At 42.0% G+C, this 18,338-nt stretch overlaps 1 protein-coding gene across 1 annotated transcript; it reads left to right on the forward strand.

Moving 5' to 3' along the window:
• The first annotated feature begins 66 nt into the window (after positions 1-66).
• CDK3 (cyclin dependent kinase 3) lies at positions 67-18,249 on the forward strand. The gene is made up of 9 exons (XM_054976897.1): positions 67-96; positions 2,796-2,804; positions 3,827-3,966; positions 5,327-5,404; positions 8,250-8,370; positions 11,105-11,275; positions 12,500-12,601; positions 16,255-16,458; positions 18,005-18,249. The coding sequence occupies exons 1-9, from the start codon at positions 67-69 to the stop codon at positions 18,101-18,103; spliced, it is 954 nt and encodes a 317-aa protein (XP_054832872.1). The 3' UTR covers positions 18,104-18,249.
• The last annotated feature ends 89 nt before the right edge of the window (positions 18,250-18,338 follow it).

Below are 18,338 nucleotides of genomic sequence, written 5' to 3' on the forward strand. Positions count from 1 at the left end.
GGTGGAAAGCCTGTTGAGGCGAATTTTGACCCTTTAGCAACTCTGTAGTTCAGCAGGAAGGACAATATGGAGGCAAATGGAAGTCTTGATCAACAGGTGGGAAGCCGCATGAAGGACTCAGAGGTTAATTTTGTCCTTAATTAGCCAGATCAGTATTTTATGTATCACCTGGGAATGCTAATATGGTGGGTCTAACAGTGATTGGATGTTTGGATCGAAGCAGGCCTTCTCAGTCAGGCAGCCTTCAGTAAGTCCTTTTAGAATTCCAAGAATTCCATAATCCAGAGCATTAAATAAAAGATGGCTCTTCTTTAGAACATTCCCAAGTCTACATCTACCATTAAAAATACAATAAATACCACACCTGTATAGAAATTTTGAGGCATTCCCCACAAGGTTGCTGGTTCAATTTTCCTACATGGAAAGCATTTTTTCTGAGGCCATGTGTAGTCATTATGCAGACCAACTGTACACATATATTTCATTGTGTGAACACTAAGGTTGCCAACCCCACAGTGGGAAATTCCTGGAGATTTGGGGTGGCTCCTAGGGAGGGCTGGGTTTGGGGAAGGGAGGGACCACAGCAGGGTATAATGCGATAGAGTTCACCTTTCAAAGCAGCCATTTTCTCTCTAGGGGAACTGGTCTCTTATGGCCTGGAAATCAGTTGTTAGTTCCTTATGATCATTAGACCCACCACACCTGGAGGTTGGCAACCCTATGCAAGGCTTCCCTTCTGTTTTCTTCGTGAAAGGAGCTCTTTCTGTTAGGAGAAACAACATATGAAGCAGTCATGAAATGCCAATTCATCTGGCTGTTTATTATATGTGTTCTAGTTAGGTTTACCAAATTATACTTTGAAAAAATAATAGCCATAAGGAATCTGCCTATTTGAAAAGAATCCCTCCCCCACTCTCAAAGTGCCATCGTTATGTTTTCTAGTTATAGTATTTTTGTATAATGAACAGCCTTTACAACCAGTAATTCTAAGCTGTAAAAAGGGTTATTAAACTTACATTTCAGAAATTCTTTGGACAGTGATACCAAGGAAGCCTCCCCCAACACAGAATTTTATCTTCAAGACTGGATAATACAATTAAGGATATGTTAGGATAAACTTACTTATAAACATTAGGTGTGAAATATGAATTAATGGCAAAAATATAGTAAACAAGGAACGTATAAATGCATTTCAGGTTCAAAGTTTTCTTGGGAGAGAAGAGAATTCACTCTTTTTCTTGAAGCTTTTTGTTCCTAGTTCTGCTAACATAATTGCCAGGATGGATAGATGCACCTCTCCAGCTCTTAAAAAACTTATTTTAGGTGACTGTAACATTATAGCCTAGTCACTTAAAATAAGCTTTTTTAATACTGTGATTCTTCTGAGTGTGGCAAGCAGCATGGATTTTCTAATGTATGAATGGTGATGAAAGAGTAATTTCTGCTACATATACTTGAATTGAGAAACTGTTATGATGACTTCTTGATCCATACATTAGAACACACATGCAGCCGTTAATGTTACATAACACAGGCCTTATTTCTGACATGAACATGAATACTTTCACCACCTGTGTTAACATATATTTACTATACAGTATAGAGAACTTCTAATGTATCTAGGCTAACCCATATTAGTTGGTAGATTTTGTCTGTATTAGTATGAAATTAGTGTTTAATTTGCAAAATTAGAAGCCATCAACAGTAAGTCAGAGAGCTGGTCTTGTGCAGTGGTTAAAGTCTGGCTGTGGGAAATCTAGGGTCAAATCCTGGGCCATTTCCACACACCTTTGTCCGGAACCCTGCGGAATGTTGCGAAAAAAATGCAGAAGATAGCGTTTTCTCACGTGAGTTTTTCGCGATGTCGTGCAAAACTTGTGCGAGAAGATACTGTCTTGCACGTTTTTTCCGCAGCGTTCCATAGCGTTCCGGACAAAGGTGGGTAGTGTGGAAACGGCCCTGCTTTGCTGTGAACATCAGGGAATGCCTTTGGCAAGTCACTGCTAGCCTGACTTACAATTTGTTGTGAAGCTAAAATGCTACTTTAGGTTTTTTGAGAAAAACTAGTAGAGCTACCCTCCATCCATTATGTGGGCATAGGTTATTGTATCTCTGGATCCAGACTGGGTTAACATTAAGGAAACAATCAATTTTGTAATTATCAGGCAACACCCTTAGTTTACTTAAGGGATGTAAATGAGAGAGAAGAAGGAGTAACTGCAGTACAGTGCAAATGTAGTATATTTCATTAGTTTCTTCTTGGCCTCTTCCTCAGACCATTTTCAGTTGCATACTGAGAGTGCTTGGAGAGGAGTGACACCTACCCATCTTAACTGATAACCAAGGGGAAATGACTGGTTGAATCTGGGAAATTATAAATTTGTCATAGAGAGAGAGAAAGAGCATAGTCATTTCTGCTTTGAAGAAGGTAACTGTGAGATCATTCCTAAAAAAAACTCCCCTAGACTCTGAAGACATTCCTGTCAACTGATCACTAATACCCTTTTGGGGGGCTAAGGTACTTGAGTTGGTATCAGTAGCCCAGCTTGAGATTTTTCAGGAGGATTCTAAATACCTTGAGCCATTTAGTCTAATTTATAGTCTGGTTTCAAGACTGAAACTGTCTTGTTTCAGCTTGGCTGATGGCTTGCCCTCTGAGGAATGCCGTTCTCCTGAAACTCTCAGAGGCTTTCAGTACCATTGACCATGGTATGCTTTAGGACAACCTATCAACTTTGAGGGCTGGAAGTACTTCACTGCACTGGTTCTGCTGCCATCTGACAGGTCAATTCTAGGAGGTGGTGGTTTATACTGTGGCATTTTTGCTACAGCTTTACCAGAACTTTATTTTGTCACCCTTATTATATAACATTTACATGAAATCTCTGGGAGAGGCAACCTGGAGGTTTGAGGCAGATCATTAATGCACAGGTGCCACCCAACTCTATTTTATCTTTCCATCTAGCTCAAGATATGAGGCAGTGGATGTTCTGTATAGATGCCTGAAATCAGTAAATATAGGGATGAGGGCTAATACAGCAAACTGAATCCAGATATGATGAATGAAGGGTACTTTGAGGGGATAGTTTTGCAGGATAATGACTTGCTTCCTCTATATGAGCTTGCCCATTCGTTGAGATAATCAGCAGAGGCTCCTCCCTATTTGCCCCTGCCTTCAGAAGCTAGATGGATGATAATGAAAATGGACATTTCTGGGGTTGCAACCTGAGAGCCAGTGTGGTGTAGTGGTCAGAGTGTCAAACTAGGATCTGGGAGAGCCAAATTTGAATCCCTGCCCTACCATAGAAGCTTGCTGTGTGACCTTGGGCTAGTCATACTCTCTCAGCCTAACCTATCTTACAGGGTTGTTGTGAAGATAAAATGGAGGAGAATGATGTAAGCTGGTTTGGGTCCCCATTGGGCAGAATGGTGGGGTATAAATGAAGTTAAGAAATACATAATAAAAACTATGGAACTTCCAGCCAGGCCTTTGCTCTGTATCATCTTAGTAATCATTTAGATGATAAGCAAAATCTGTCCTGTTTTCCTGAGTCTTTGGAGCTTGTCTCCCTCCCAATCACGTTTCTTATTGATTTTGGTTTTTCTGCTGCTCTTTTTATCAATATGTTTTTATATTGTTCATATACATTTTAATATACTGTAGGTCACCTTGAATGCCCCGTTGTGGCAGAAAGAAAAGTCATGTTTATGCAAACCTGGATAGAAAGATGGTTACTTTACATGTTAGTGGGGAAGGGATGCAGCGCTATAGTGTACCATGGTGGCAAAAGAAAACTTTTAATAAAAGTTTGGGGAAATGTTATAGAAACAAAGAAGAATGGACACATTCCAGGATGTATTCCAGAAGGTGGAGAAGATTGGAGAGGGCACCTATGGAGTAGTGTACAAGGCCAGGAACAAGCAGACGGGCCAATTAGTTGCTCTGAAGAAGATCCGTCTAGATTCGTAAGTATGTGGACTCAACAAAAATGTAAGAAGAACATAAGAAGAGCCGTGCTGGATCAGGCCAGAGGTCCATCTAGCCCAGCATCCTGTTTCACACAGTGGCCAACTCTGCAGAGCCAACAACAAGGCATAGAGGCTGAGGCCTTCCCCTGAAGTTGTCTCCTGGCACGGGAATTCAGAGGTTCACTGCCTCTGAATGTGGAGGCTCCCTTTAGCCACCATGGCTAGTAGCCCCTGATAGACCTATCCTCCATGACTCTGTCTAATCCCCTTTTAAAGCTGTCTGTGCCTGTGGCCATCACTACATCCTCAGGAAGTGAATTCTACTTCTTAATCACTCCTTGTGTAAAGTAGCATTTGCTTTAGTCTGTCCTGAATCTACTGCCCAAAACCTTTGAAAAAGGAGGTTAATGGCTGATTCACACAGCCATTTTTCCATCATAAGAAGACCTGTTTATATTTTTTAGAATTCATTTGTTACATTTGCATCCTGCTTTTCTTCCTTTAAAATGAAGATGGCATATATCAGGTTCCCTGTAGGATTGCCAGCCTCCAGGTAGTGCCTGAAGATCTCCTGGAATCTCCAGATCACAGAGATCAGTTCCCCTGGAGAAGATGGCTACTTTGTGGGGTGGACTCTATGGAATTATGCCATGCCAAAGTCCTTTCCCTCCCCAAACCCCACTTTCTCCAGGTTTCTCCAGGTTTCACCCCCAGATGTCCAGGAATTTCCCAACTTGGAGCTGGTAACCCTGGTTCCCTGGTGCTCTCCCATCCAGGCTCTGACTAGACCCCGGCCTGTTCAGCTTCAGCAAGGTTGTTGCATCATGTACTTTTAAACCATGCCCTGAGAATGCCAAGATTTATAACAAAGGAACGTGTAACCAACCTATTCATGTGGCATTTCTTCTAAGTCCTTGCATAGCCTCCATCATACCAAGCAGTTTGATTGGTTGAATATCATCACTTCAGTACATTCATTTAGTGGCTGAGAGAGAGACAGAGAGAAGGGGAGTGGCATTCGGTTGAGTTACTCTGTATGAGTGATTCCGCTTACGTTGGATAATGCACTTCCAATCCTCTTTAGAGATCATTTGGAATGGATTTTTTTGTGTGCGGAACAAAAAATCCACCTCAAACGATTGCTAAAGTGCATTGAAAGTGCATTATCCAACGTGTGCGGAATCTCAGGAATATCTGTATTTGTAGTTCCTTGTATAATAAGCTCCACTGAGCATCCCACCGGGAAAAAAAAATTGTGAGACAGGAAAGAATTGTTTATGGCTGCTGTTATTCTGCCTAGTAAAACTTTTGTTGGAAAGAGTGGGATTGCTTAATGCCAGAATCCCTTTTCCCACAGGGAGACAGAAGGCGTTCCCAGTACAGCAATTAGAGAAATCTCCCTGCTGAAAGAACTGAAACATCCAAACATAGTGAGGTAAGAAACATTTCAGGACTTTAGTTACTGTGTTGGGCTGTAGCTGAACGAATTTGATGTATGCAGCTATCAGCGGATCATAGATTCATTCAAATAAGGAATAGGGAGGGCATGTCTAGATTAAATTATTGTAGAATTGGTATGTATTAACTCACGGAGGCAGCACCCCTAAGCTGGGTACTTAACAAGTAAGTTGTATCCAGGGCTTTTTTTCTGGGAAAAGAGTTGGTGGAACTCAGTGGGTTGCCCTCAGAAAAAACGGTCACATGGCTGGTGGCCCTGCCCCCTGATCTCCAGACAGAGGGGAGTTGAGATTGCCCTCTGCGCCACAGCGCCACAGCGCTGTGGTGTGGAAGGCAATCTCAACTCCCCTCTTTCTGGAGATCAGGGGGCGGGGCCACCAACCATGTGACCATTTTCAAGAGGTTCCAGAACTCTGTTCCACTGCGTTCCAGCTGAAAAAAAGCCCAGGTCGTATCAATTCATTGGTCTTACTTCCCAGTAGGAAGTTTGAGCTCTGCTGCTCAATCTTCAAATTATTTTTGTAGAGAGTGTAGAGTGTATTTATGTAGAGAGTGATTCTACTGAAGACAGAAACGACAGTGGAATTAATGACAACATGGCTGAAACTACCACAATCTCATAATCACCAGGTGCAGAGAGTATGCACCAGTTTTTTTTTGAGGTACCCTGTACCTCATTCCTGTTTTAACTGAACCAAGAGCCTGTTAGTCCATAGGCCAAGAGCCAAAAATTAACGTATTGGTAAAGTGGCAAAACTTCTTTTGGTTTGAGATGATTATCAGAGGTGTCAAGGATTAGGAGGATTATAACACATCATTCCACAGGGTGTCACTAATTAGGTTTCCTTTTCTTGGTTTTCTCCCAGGAAAGTCAGTGTACCAGTAAAAAGGTAATAACCTAGATAAACACTGACTCCCTAGTTTACCAACAAGGTTTTTGTGTTAGCAAGTGCATCAGGTTGATTTTTGAAAGAGGCACGATGGTATGCTTGCCTATCTTATGTTCTTGGTTGTCTCTACACTGCTTTTTGAGAATATGTACAAACATCAGCATAGTATGTAATTAAGGCTGAAACAAAATGAACCAAATGAACCAAAGACTAACAAAAACGCTTGGGGTAGATAAAACATATTGCAGATTATATATTGTTTTATTGTCATTACAACAGCCTATGTTTTACATAACGTTTGCGTGAACATAAAGACAAGGAGAAGTTTAGTGGTTACTCCTGCTCTGTACAACTGTGCCTGCTTCTCTGTGGCAAGGATTTTCGGTGTTTCTTTTTGTTGCTGCTGTGAATGCAAAGGCATATGTGCGTTGGCAACTGAGCTTCCACATGGGAGTTTTCTATGCACTTTCCTCTGTCAGCCCTTTGCAAATCCCATTTTACCTGCATTCCCCCCCCCTGCTGTGCCACCAGTGGTCTTTTGGAAGACTTTAAAAATTAATGATTGCTATAGCAGTCATTGTGCTGCCGGACCGCTCCCATTGAGGCTGTGATTTTGTGTGTCTGTTTGGTATAAGACTTCAATCATTTTTTTCCTGTGTGTGGCACCTGGTTACTGCCCTGAGGAAGCAATGACCTGTGAAACGGGGATATGAAATATGCAAGCATGAACCTGTTGGCCCTTTCATAGGAGTTATCGGTGTCTAGCTACTCAGCGTATTGCCCACATACGGACTATGTTTGTACACATGAACTGATTACCAACCCTTTTCCTTAATGAGAATATACTACATGTTTGTGGTCTGAACCAACTTATTTTGACTTTGCATTGATATTGGTCCTGGCATTTTGTATATTACTTCCTTGTACTTACTGAATTGTGTTTTGCCAGTATTTTCCTAGATATATTCGGCTTCTGGTCTCTAACCTTTGAATTTTTGTATATATGACTCACATCTTTGATTAATTTTCACATATGCTGTTTATTCAATTTTATTGTCATTTTGCCATTTATACATTACTATAAGCATATAAATCATATTTTCATAATGCTTTTGGTATGGTAGTTGCTGCCTTCCCTTTCTTTTTGTTCTTGGTCATTGCGGGAAGTGCTCACCCCTGTTAGTTCTGTGGCTGCTATAGCAGTATAGCAATCATTAATTGCTATACTGCTATAGCAGTCAGAGACAAGATTCTCTGGAAAAGTCAATAATGCTAGGAAAAGTGGAAGGCAGCAGGAAAAGAGGAAGACCTAAAACGAGGTGGCTTGACTCAATAAAAGAAGCCACGTCCTCCAGTTTGCAGGATCTGAGTAGGTCTGTTAGCGATAGAACATTTTGGAGGTCTTTCATTCATAGGGTCGCCATCGGAAATGACTTGACGGCATATAACACACACACACATAGTAGTATAGCAATTACTCTTTTTTTTAAAAAAAGTCCTCCAGTGATGTGGCAGAGAAAATGGCACCTGCAAGGGGCTGGCAGCAGGGAAAAAGTGCTGATGTGAGGAGGACCTTTGAAAACATGTGCTGCCTTGTCCAAGCAGCATGATAACACACTTGGACTGCATTCCCCCCCCCCCCCCCCCACAAGGATCAGGTTTTGGAAAGAGCCTACTGAGGACACAGAAAGGATGAATAGAGCAGATAGAGCATGATGTTGTGTGGATGCTCTGAAAGAAAGCTCTCCAGTTTGGAAGCCAAAGTGGAGAAAAACCTCCACGTGGAAGCAGCTTGTGTGAGAACGGTCTTTTCTCCTAATGGCTACATCCATTATTAAAACAGTCGTGGTGGGTGCATTTGGGCAATAGCGAGGATGTAAGTTTCCTTTTCAAACTCAAATGTGTAGTCATTGGATTTCATTTTGATTCCAGGCTTCTCGATGTGGTACACAGTCAGAAGAAGCTCTATCTGGTCTTTGAATATCTGAATCAGGACCTTAAAAAATACATGGACTCGTCTCGTACAAGTGAGCTACCTTTAAGTTTAGTCAAGGTACATTTTTTCCTTACGTTTCCACAACTGGAAGATTTTTCCTTTGTGCATTTCCTAAAGCCTGATCCTCTACTTTCTTCGGTAAGACCTGAGTACAAACAACCTTCCGTTACTTAAGGCTTAAAATATGCAACAAAATAATGACAGCTGGGCTTTTCCACACACTCGACTTATTCCTGATTTTCTTAGCAGTAGATCCACAAGCACAGATAGTGGTTTGGGTACAGTTATTTTGCATGTCTGCCCTCCTTTTGCATTTTGACAGTTTTGGTGTCTTTTTATTTTCTTTCTAGCATGCCTTAAATAATCAAGTGAGGGCGCTGTTCTCATAGGTAACATAATTGGTGATGTCACAGCACACACACCCTTTTTAGGGGTTTATTGGGTTCTGTGGCATATTGGAATTCAGACCTACAAGAAGAGGCGGACTGCTCAGCAGCCTACTTTGCCAAGCACTTTGCGGATAAAGTCACTTGCGTCCGTTCTGACTTGGGCCGTTTCCACACGGCTTACCGCTGCTCGTAACAACCCGGAAGATCGCCAAAAACCACGGAAGAGCGCGTTTTCTCGCACGAGATTTGCGCGACGTCACGTGACATTGCACAAATCTTGTGCAAGAAAAGGCGATCTTCCGCAGTTTTTGCGCGATCTTCCAGGTTGTTACGAGCAGTGGTAAGCCGTATGGAAATGGCCTTGAACTCTGCTTTAGCAGGGACCAGATCAGATGGTCCCTGGGCGCCAATTTTTCCAGTTCCGTCCAGTCTGAGGATGTGGACAGAAGTTTTGGAAGTTTGCTGCCTGCTTGTATGACCCTTGCCCCTCTTGGCTGCTTAAACCTGCCAGAGGAGGGGCTGGCGCACTGAGTCCAGGAGACAGTAAATACCTCCCTGAGAGAGAGGTTGCCCCTGCCTTGAAATGGGCATTGACGTGTCCACTCCTAAAGAAACCTACTCTAGGACAATTGAATAAGTCACAAATGTACCCTTTCTGTGCAAGGTGGTTGAACAAGTGGTGGCTGGGCAACTTCAGGGATTTTTGAATTAAGCAGATTGTTTGGATCTGTTCCAATCTGGGTTCAGGCCTGGTCATGGGAGTGAAATGGCTTTGGTTATCCTGGTGGATGACCTGTGCCGGGAGATGAACAGGGGGAATGCGACCCTGTTAATTCTCCTTTTGTTACCATTGATCATGGTATCCTGGGTGGGGGAGAAGTGGTTTGATAATGACGAACATCCAGTCATTTAAAAGTGGCATGGAGGTTGGTGGGAGTGAGCAGCACAAACAAAACTGAAAGAAGCATGATGCAAATAGGAAAAAAATGACTCAAAATCAGCTTTGAGAGAAAGATTGGGGTAAAAGTGGTCTCAAAAGAACTGTGGGGGGGAAAAGCAAAAAGCAAAAGGAAGCAAAAACTAAAGGCAAAAAACTGTGCGGAAATCAGGGGATAAACTGTAGGAATATGGGGCCAAAACCAACAGGCGGGAAAAACGTGGAAAACCCCAGCTGTTGTGGAATGGAGAAAGGGCAGGGGAAGAGATCATTAACCTTACACTGCTTACACCTTCTCTCCTCCATGTAAGCAGTCCTGGGCAGGTCCACTGAGAAGGAAGTCCCATTTTATTTACGGTCTTTCTCACAGGGAAGTGTTCTTAGGTTTGCAGCCCAGAACATGTTCCCTCCTAGCTGCTTATCACCGGTTGGTTCCAAACATATGTTTGCAAGGATTAACATGTATTTTGAACCCTGTAGGGAGAAAAATGATTTGAAGTGGAGAAGCAGCAGGCAAGAAAAGTATTACATTACCTCCCCTGCCATTTCTGCACTTCACATTGCTAAAAGATAAGGGCTTTCATCTTTTTTCCAACTGACTGGGCTTCAGTGCCTTTTAAATCTGCATGACCAAATCATATTCAGTCAAAGTCCAATGCAGGCAAAACTCAGCCCGAGGATGTTATGCAGTTGTTAAGGAACTGTGCCAGAAAAAAAAACTGGCTTCCCTAATTATAACCAAGAACTGGGAAGGTTATGGGTTGGATCCAGCCAGTTTTTTCAGTCAGTTTCTCTCAATTTCCATCCTTACTATAGCCTCTGAACCATGATTTTTTTCATGCAGGTCCAAAGCATAGCCTTTTGGGGTGGTCAAAAAGGGCCCTTTCTCCCTTTACAAGTGGTAAAAAAGCAGTTGAATCCAACCATATCTAGCCCTGTTGTTTAGAGAATTGTAGTAACGACACAAGACAGGGTCTGGATGCAAAGTCTGTTCCTCCAAAGATGGAGGCGAGAGTTTTATTAGCTTGTATTCAGGAAGTCCCGGATGCCCAAATATGGTTATAGCAACAGTTACAAGTTACACATTCCATTCTCAGCCAACTAAGCAAAATATGCTGTGATAAGACTTTTGTCTAATCTAGGAAGCATAACGGAAAGAAAGGTACATCATGAGCTTCTGAGCATAGAAGAATATTACTTAGAGTGTATGGGAATGTTGTGCTCTGTGAATGATGAGAGAACAAGATGAAACTACTCCCTGATTCCTGTTGTGGTGTGCCAACTGACCAGGAGATCAGGAATGTAGAAATGTAAAGAGCAATTAATGGAGGCTGTGTGGCATGCCTACTCCGGCCTACAGAGAATGAACAAAAGTCACACATGCGCATGAGCAGAATTTCGGTTACAGTGATGAATTTGATGATTATGCATCCTCATGCTTGTTGTCTGAAATCTTTCATTCTAGAGCTATCTTTACCAACTGCTACAAGGAGTGGGCTTCTGTCACTCCCACAGAGTTATACACAGAGACCTAAAGCCCCAGAACTTGCTTATAAATGAAATGGGGGCCATCAAACTAGCAGATTTTGGCTTAGCTAGAGCCTTTGGTGTTCCTTTGCGTACTTACACTCATGAGGTAAAGTTTCTCATATTCTCTCTCTCAGCACTATAAAAAGATCCAGAGGAGTTAGCCGTGTTAGTCTGTAGTAGCAAAATAGAAAGCTTAGGCTACAGTAAAGTGGGTTAGTCTTAAAAGTACTACAGAAAGATGACAAAGTTGCCAGGTCAGGCGTTTCAATCAGAATTTCATCAGCACAGCACTATACGGGAGAACTTCTGACGGGAAGAATTGTCATGTCTTTGCAACAGGTATAGGATTTCCCTTCAGGGTGTGACTTTAGTAGTACTGTTTGTTAAGGAGGGGAAAGAATATCCGACCTTTAGGAGAACTAGGTCTGCTCATTTTTAATCCAGAGTGTGCCTGTATCTTTAAAAAACAGAGTCCCGGGGCATCTTCGAAACCAACACATTTATTTGAGTAGAAGCTTTTGTAGGCCAGGATTTATTTAAACAGAAATAGGATTTTAACTAGGAGCATACAAGCTACAAAACTGTTTTCCTGCAGTTTGTATCTTTACATGCTCCATGGTAGCAAGAGTGGATGCAGAGATTGTGCCTCTTGCCCCCTTCCTCCATCCGCTCCTTTTGCGCACCCCATTCTCCCACATGCTGTCACAAATATGAGTTGTCCCACAGCAACAAGATGTGAGTGAGGAGAACAAAATGGGAGGTACAGCAACTGCATCCAGTCTGATTGCCTTAAATCATTTATAGGTAAAGGAATCAAATGTAGGACAGAACAAGTACTAAAGTTTATTTAGGGCAACAGTATCTTCCTTCTGACTGGTAATACTAAGAAGAAGATCTTCTGATTTTGAAACGAGTTAAAGTAAGAAACAGTATCTTTCTTATGAGTAGGTAGGCTCTTGAGATTTGAAAATTGGAAGTTTGTGGCTAAGCCGTCAAAAATTGTTATACATAAATTCACAAATTAGAATGATCATTTGGCTTCTGACACATTTGAGAAAACATCAGGGACTAAACATAATGCCTTACCCTTTACCCTATACTCTCCTATGTGGCTTCTCTCCCTTGAAACATCAGGGACTGCCTTAGCTGAACATTAATGGGTTGCAAAATGACTTTAATGCTGTTGCCTAGAGGCTAGCCCGACCAGTGGGCACTGATGCAGTAAGGGAAGCTGTGTGGGACAAGAGCAGGACGTCAAAGTATCAGGGAAGGTACTGCAGGTCTATGAAGGCTAAATTGCACTCATTGCTTTCACTGTGGCTCCTTCCAGGTTGTAACCTTATGGTATCGTGCCCCTGAAATCTTGCTGGGTTGTAAATACTACTCAACAGCTGTGGATATCTGGAGCATCGGCTGCATATTTGCAGAAATGGTAATATTCTTCATTTTTTTTTCAAAGTTTAAGGGCGCAGCATTTTATTTTCCACAGAATCCTATGTTGTCTATGACTTTTCTGTATTTATACAATACCTCCTTCCCCTTTACTCACCTGCAGACAGTTCAAGGGCCACAGCTGAAATGCTTTCTGCAGACGAATATGGGTTTTTTTCAGTGTTTGATTCAGATTTCCCAGACAATACACTAGAAATCTCTAGGGTTGCCAACCTCAGGGTAGGGGATGGAGATCTCCTGGAATTACAACCAATCTCCAGATGACAGAGATCAGTTCCCCTGGCGAAAATGGCAGTTTTGAAGGGTGGACTTTATGAAATTATACCTCATTGAGATTCCTCCCCTCCCTCAAACCCGTCCTCTTCAGGCTCCACCACCAAAATCTCCAGGAATTTCCCAACCTGGAGTTGGCAACTGTAGAAACCACTGTTTGAGTCCCAGGTCACTAACAGACCCCTCAGATCAATATTTGGCTTTTGGTGAGAGAACCAACAGAAATACAGAGTGCATCAGATGACAAAAACGATGTTTACTGGTTGCAAACTTTTAAATTATAAGTATTCTGTGGGTAGATTTGACAGTGTCCCTATGAAACTGAGGGTATCTACCATGTTATCCAGGATCTCTTTTTCCTAATTCCACTTTGTCATGAAGTTAAATTTTGCCTTCAAAATACACTGTCATGTTTTTACCCCACCACATTTTGTAATTTCAGTAGATCAACTCAGAAAGCCCTTTTAGTCCTTCAAAATTTTTTACAAGGACTGAAGTGTACATAGATTTTGGCTGTCTGAGTGAACAAGAAACTGCATTTGCTAAGTTGACTCCTCCTACTCTATATCATGTCAGTGTGTAAAAAGAATTGGTGAATAAGTTGGAAAGATGCCAGGTAAGCTAGTTTTAAGTGGGTAGCCATGTTCGTCTTTAGTAGAAGAGCAAGATTCAGGTCTGGTAGCATCTTAAAGACCAACTAGATTTCCAGGGGATGAGCTTTTGAGAGTCAAAACTCCCTTCGTCAGATATCTGACAATGCTCATACCCTATAAATCTAGTAGGTCAGCTAATGATACTGAAGCTCTTAGCTCAAAGTTGCTTGCATTTAATTTGGTTCATCCTCTGAATATTTGGCTGAATTCTGACCACCTGCACTGAACAGGCCTTTTTACTTTGCTGTGCATCTCTCCTACATGTCTCTGTTTTGCTTATAATGTTTTTAAAAGCATCTTGATACGAGAAATAAAAAGTAGTAGCAACCACTAGAGGCTGCTGGTGCATTAGAAGAAAGGGCAGTAAATATGACAGGACATTCCTAGATATCTTGACAAGGTTGGAAAATGCAAAGGTAGTAAATTTAATTTCTTCTTTCAGCCTCTCTATACATTGGCTCATATTTAAACATCCTTACATTACTTTCCTAGAGATGTTAGAACAAAAATCTTTAAAACTTTGTACTGATACCTTTTAAGTGAAGCAAAACCTTGTTGTAGTATGAGGTGCAAGGGAATATTATAGTGCATGCTATCTAATGAAACATAATTACAGCTGTAAAACCAATAGACATGGGAGCACACTGCACAATATCCGAAGTGATTTTTTCTTAGTGCTTCACAAATACTTTATATAAACATAAATCATGGTCGCCTGCGTCCTCAATTAAATAAAAGCCAACCAGGATGTTACACTACTTGCCTATTACTCTCTTCCCTTTGCTGCAAGGAATTCCAGAGTATAAAGAATTCTTCTACTCTGATTTCATTTCCTGAGAAAATTGATATCACCCATGCTGTGATCAGAGGTAGCTGTATCATTAAGTCTGTAGCTGTGTCACGAGGTGGTTCAGAAGACAGAAGCGTAACAGGGCATGATGAATTGAATAGCACAATCCATTGGCACAAGATCCAGTCCTTTCCAACCTCAGGGAAGCTGATTCCCAGGATCACAGGACCTATAGGGACTGGTAATAATAACCACATGGGTCAGCAGATGTACTGGCAAGGAACAAACTAATATTTTCTATTAGCAGAGCTGCATTGATAAGAGGAGGAGAAGACGGTGCTGGGCCCTTCCCCCTCTTCAGTGCAGCTTCCTGACTCACATGTGTCTGAGCCAAGCTACAAGTGACACCTTACACAGGTTGGACACTTGTCAGCTTCCCTCAAGTTTTGATGGGAAATGTAGGCGTCCTGGTTTTACAGCTTGGCTCTCCATTACAGCTGCAAGACCAGGACGCCTACATTTCCCATCAAAACTTGAGGGAAGCTGACAAGTGGCCAACCTGTGTCAGGCGTCACTTGTAGCTTGGCTTCTGTCCCTGCAGCTCCTGTGACTTGGAAATCAACTTCCCCAGAGTTAGAAAGGACTGCTGGGGTAAAGGAAAGATCCATACCTATCAGCACCATCTGCTGATACATTGCAAGATGCAGCCCATTTTGTTGGGGCTGATCTACAATGCACATTTTGTTTTACATTTTTATTCCACTACTCCTTCAAGTAGCCAGTGCTAGTATATATGATTCCCCTCTTTATCCCCACAACAAACTTAAAAGGGGTAAGGTAAGGCTGCTTAGCCAAGTTTCATGTTCAAATCTTCCAGCCTAAAGTGCCACTTCCATCATAGAAAGCCTTCTCAGGCTGGAGGAAGGCTTTGCTAAGGGACTTTTGCTAAGCAGAGTGAGAGAATCCAAGCCAGTCACTGGTTCAAGGTCGCAAACTGGGGACTTGGACCTGTGTCTTCCTGGCCTTCTGCTGTGTGTGTGTGTGTGCTGCCCTCAAGTCATAGCTGTTGTATGGCAACCCCTACACCACATACAATTTAAATGCTAGTTTAGTTGTCATGGCTACCCCAAAGAATCCTGGGAATTGTAGTTTGATGAGGGTGCCAAGATTTCTGCTAGAACCCCCAATCTCAAAATTACAGTATCCTGTGAAGAGCATTAGCTATTAAACCCATTTAAATTTACAGTTAAACCCTGCAATGTACCCCTCTGGAAAAACATACACGTCTTGATACAGGATTTGAATGTTTCAGTCAACCAAATAGCACCCAGCAAGCTTCTTTTGGATTGAGAATCAGCGTGGGTAGAAGGCTTAAACCTCCCTCCCATCATGCTATAGTCCCAGTTCAAATCAGACCCCACATACTGGCCATTTAAAAGGGAAAAAAATCCTTACTCAGAGCTCTGTACATTCTTGTTCGGTTTGCTAGTCTGGTGCTCTGTTCCTCGGTAGAGCATCTGCTTGGTGTAGGAGCTTGGCCTGCCCAGAGATTTCTGTATGGGGCCATCTGCTGGATCAGTAGGCACAAGAGGTCTGCAATACCCCAAGCTCCACATTTCAAGGAACTTTCTTGGCCATTTAGGTTTTTACCTGAGAGAATTTTGGGAGTTATACCAAGCCCTTCTGGATTTCCAGAGTGGAGTTCAATGCATTTGGGTGTTCCTTTTCTTATAGCGCTAGCTAAAGACTTCCCCAGTTTTCTCGCTGCCTGGGATCATTGTGATAAAGATGAACGTTACTTATCCATAGTGTTCTTGTTTGGGGGATTTTGAATGGACTATTATGGCTGCGCAACGTTTTTACCCATAGTAGTGAAAAGACAACCAGATGCAGGGATCAACTCTTTTCTTGAACCAGGTGACCAGAAAAGCCTTGTTTCCCGGGGACTCTGAAATTGACCAGCTGTTTCGGATTTTCCGGACGCTTGGCACACCGACTGAATCGGTGTGGCCGGGAGTGACTCAGCTTCCTGACTACAAAGGGAATTTCCCGAAATGGCCAAGGAAAGACATGAAGGCAATAATTTCAAACTTGGACCGAGATGGACGAGACTTATTGGCAGTAAGTACCAGGCTGGCAGAACATGTGCTTTTGTTGTTTTTATCCTTGTGACAAGGGTGATGAAACTAAATTTTACATCAAACCAACCTGAGATCCACTCCCGTTATGTCAGAGCAGCTGCACTACCAAGTACATACAAAGCTCCTGTTAAGGAGCAGATAGCTAGATCAGGCTGTGCTATAAATGAAAAACTGAGAATTCAAAATAGTGACTTGTCATGACCGGCGTAGATAGTGCGTCTTCTATGTATCTGGAAGTAAATACTGTTGATAACAGGAGCATTTACTTCCAGGTAAACATGCATAGGGTCAGGCTGTAAGATTAACTGATGCATTCTTGCATGAAATGCATACTTTCCCTAAACCTGTATTCCCAGTTAGCATTAGCTTTGCTCTCTTCGGGGACATAAATGAGATCAACCTTAGTACTTACACTAATGACGTCTAGCATTGCCACTCAATAGTTTAGGGTGCTTTCTTATGATACATGCTGGCATGTAAGAAGGTGTGAGAAGGCAGCCTTGGCTGGATGGGTTTGCATTTCCTCTAATGGAGCAAATTCACAGCTTGGGAGGGCTCTTAGATGCATGTCTGTAGATCACCACAGTATCATCTATGTTATGCAGATCCTTTCGCTGCCTTTAGTGGAGGCTGCAGCTTTTCATTGAAAAAGGAGGTCTGGTACCACTTACCCATATTGAATCACATTCATATTAGATTATTCCAGTATACTCTACATGCAGCTGCCCCCCCCCCCCAAATTTAAGTTGGTTCAATATGCTAGTTTGAGCAGAGTTCAGAGAATGGATCTTGCCATCTTGGATGCTAATTTGTTTTCTAGCATTATTCAAGGTGGTGATTGTTACCTTTAAACCCTAAGCATTCGGAGACTGGAGTATCTAAAAAATCACCTGCTCCTATATGAACCTGCCCATCAATTAAGATTGTTCTTCAGATGCCCCGCTCTGTGCGCCTCCATCTTTTGAGGCAGCTACTTTGAAGTACTGGTACCTTCTTTGAAACTCCCCTCGTGCTGCTGTTTATCTGGTACTGCACTTGGCGAGTACCTAAAACCCTTTTTCTTTTCCAAGCATTTTTGTAGACTGTTGTTGCTCGGTTCTGCTTTTTGCTACTTTTAGTTTCCTGGGCTGGCAGATATTTTTTTTGCTTTTTTTACTATATCGCTGTTGTGCTGGTTTTATTGCTCTGTTTTTAATATTTATTACTCTCTGTATTTATTAGATTTTGTTATTCCACAAATTCTGTCTGGACTGTTTGCTCCAGTTTTATAATGTACTCGTGATTTTAAGGCATGGCTGGTGGTTAATTAATGGTAATTAATTAATTGTGATTTTTTTTAATGCTGCTGTTGCTGGATTACTATTCTTGTGATTAATAATTTTGTTTCTTTAATAGATAGAATCCATCTTTTTAAATGAAAGATAGTGGCATATTTATTTTTATGTACATGTAATGGTGTGAATAGCTGGAACTATAGTTTTGTGGGTTCTTATTTTTCTCCTCTTATTTTTCTCCTCTTATTACAGCAACTACTACTGTATGATCCCAACAGGCGCATCTCAGCCAAAGCGGCTTTGACCCACCAGTATTTCTGGCAAGCTCCACGAGATGCCAAAGAGCGATAGAGGTATGGTAGAAAAATATAATGCAAGAGAAGAAGTTTTCAATCAGGCTTCACTTGAAAGTGCCGTCTGGCTTAAACACTTCCTAATGATTGAGCAAGAGGTAGTTTATAGTTTGAATGGCTACAGTGGACTCTTACTCATTCTAGTGTAGATGTTTTCAGTCTTTGCTGGGACTAATATTACATTCATATACATTTTGCCTGTTGTAAATTTCATTGTTCCTTATACTGGCTGT

Source organism: Eublepharis macularius, chromosome 4, assembly GCF_028583425.1.
Source record: "Eublepharis macularius isolate TG4126 chromosome 4, MPM_Emac_v1.0, whole genome shotgun sequence".
Classification (NCBI taxonomy): Eukaryota; Metazoa; Chordata; class Lepidosauria; order Squamata; family Eublepharidae; genus Eublepharis; species Eublepharis macularius.

Bases quoted from the DNA above. Each gene is read 5' to 3' on its own strand.
- CDK3 (XM_054976897.1), top strand. From the start codon at position 67: ATGGAGGCAAATGGAAGTCTTGATCAACAG. The intron at 5,405-8,249 runs GTAAGAAACATT...TTTTGATTCCAG, and splicing joins AAACATCCAAACATAGTGAG to GCTTCTCGATGTGGTACACA. The intron at 8,371-11,104 runs GTACATTTTTTC...CTTTCATTCTAG, and splicing joins TACCTTTAAGTTTAGTCAAG to AGCTATCTTTACCAACTGCT.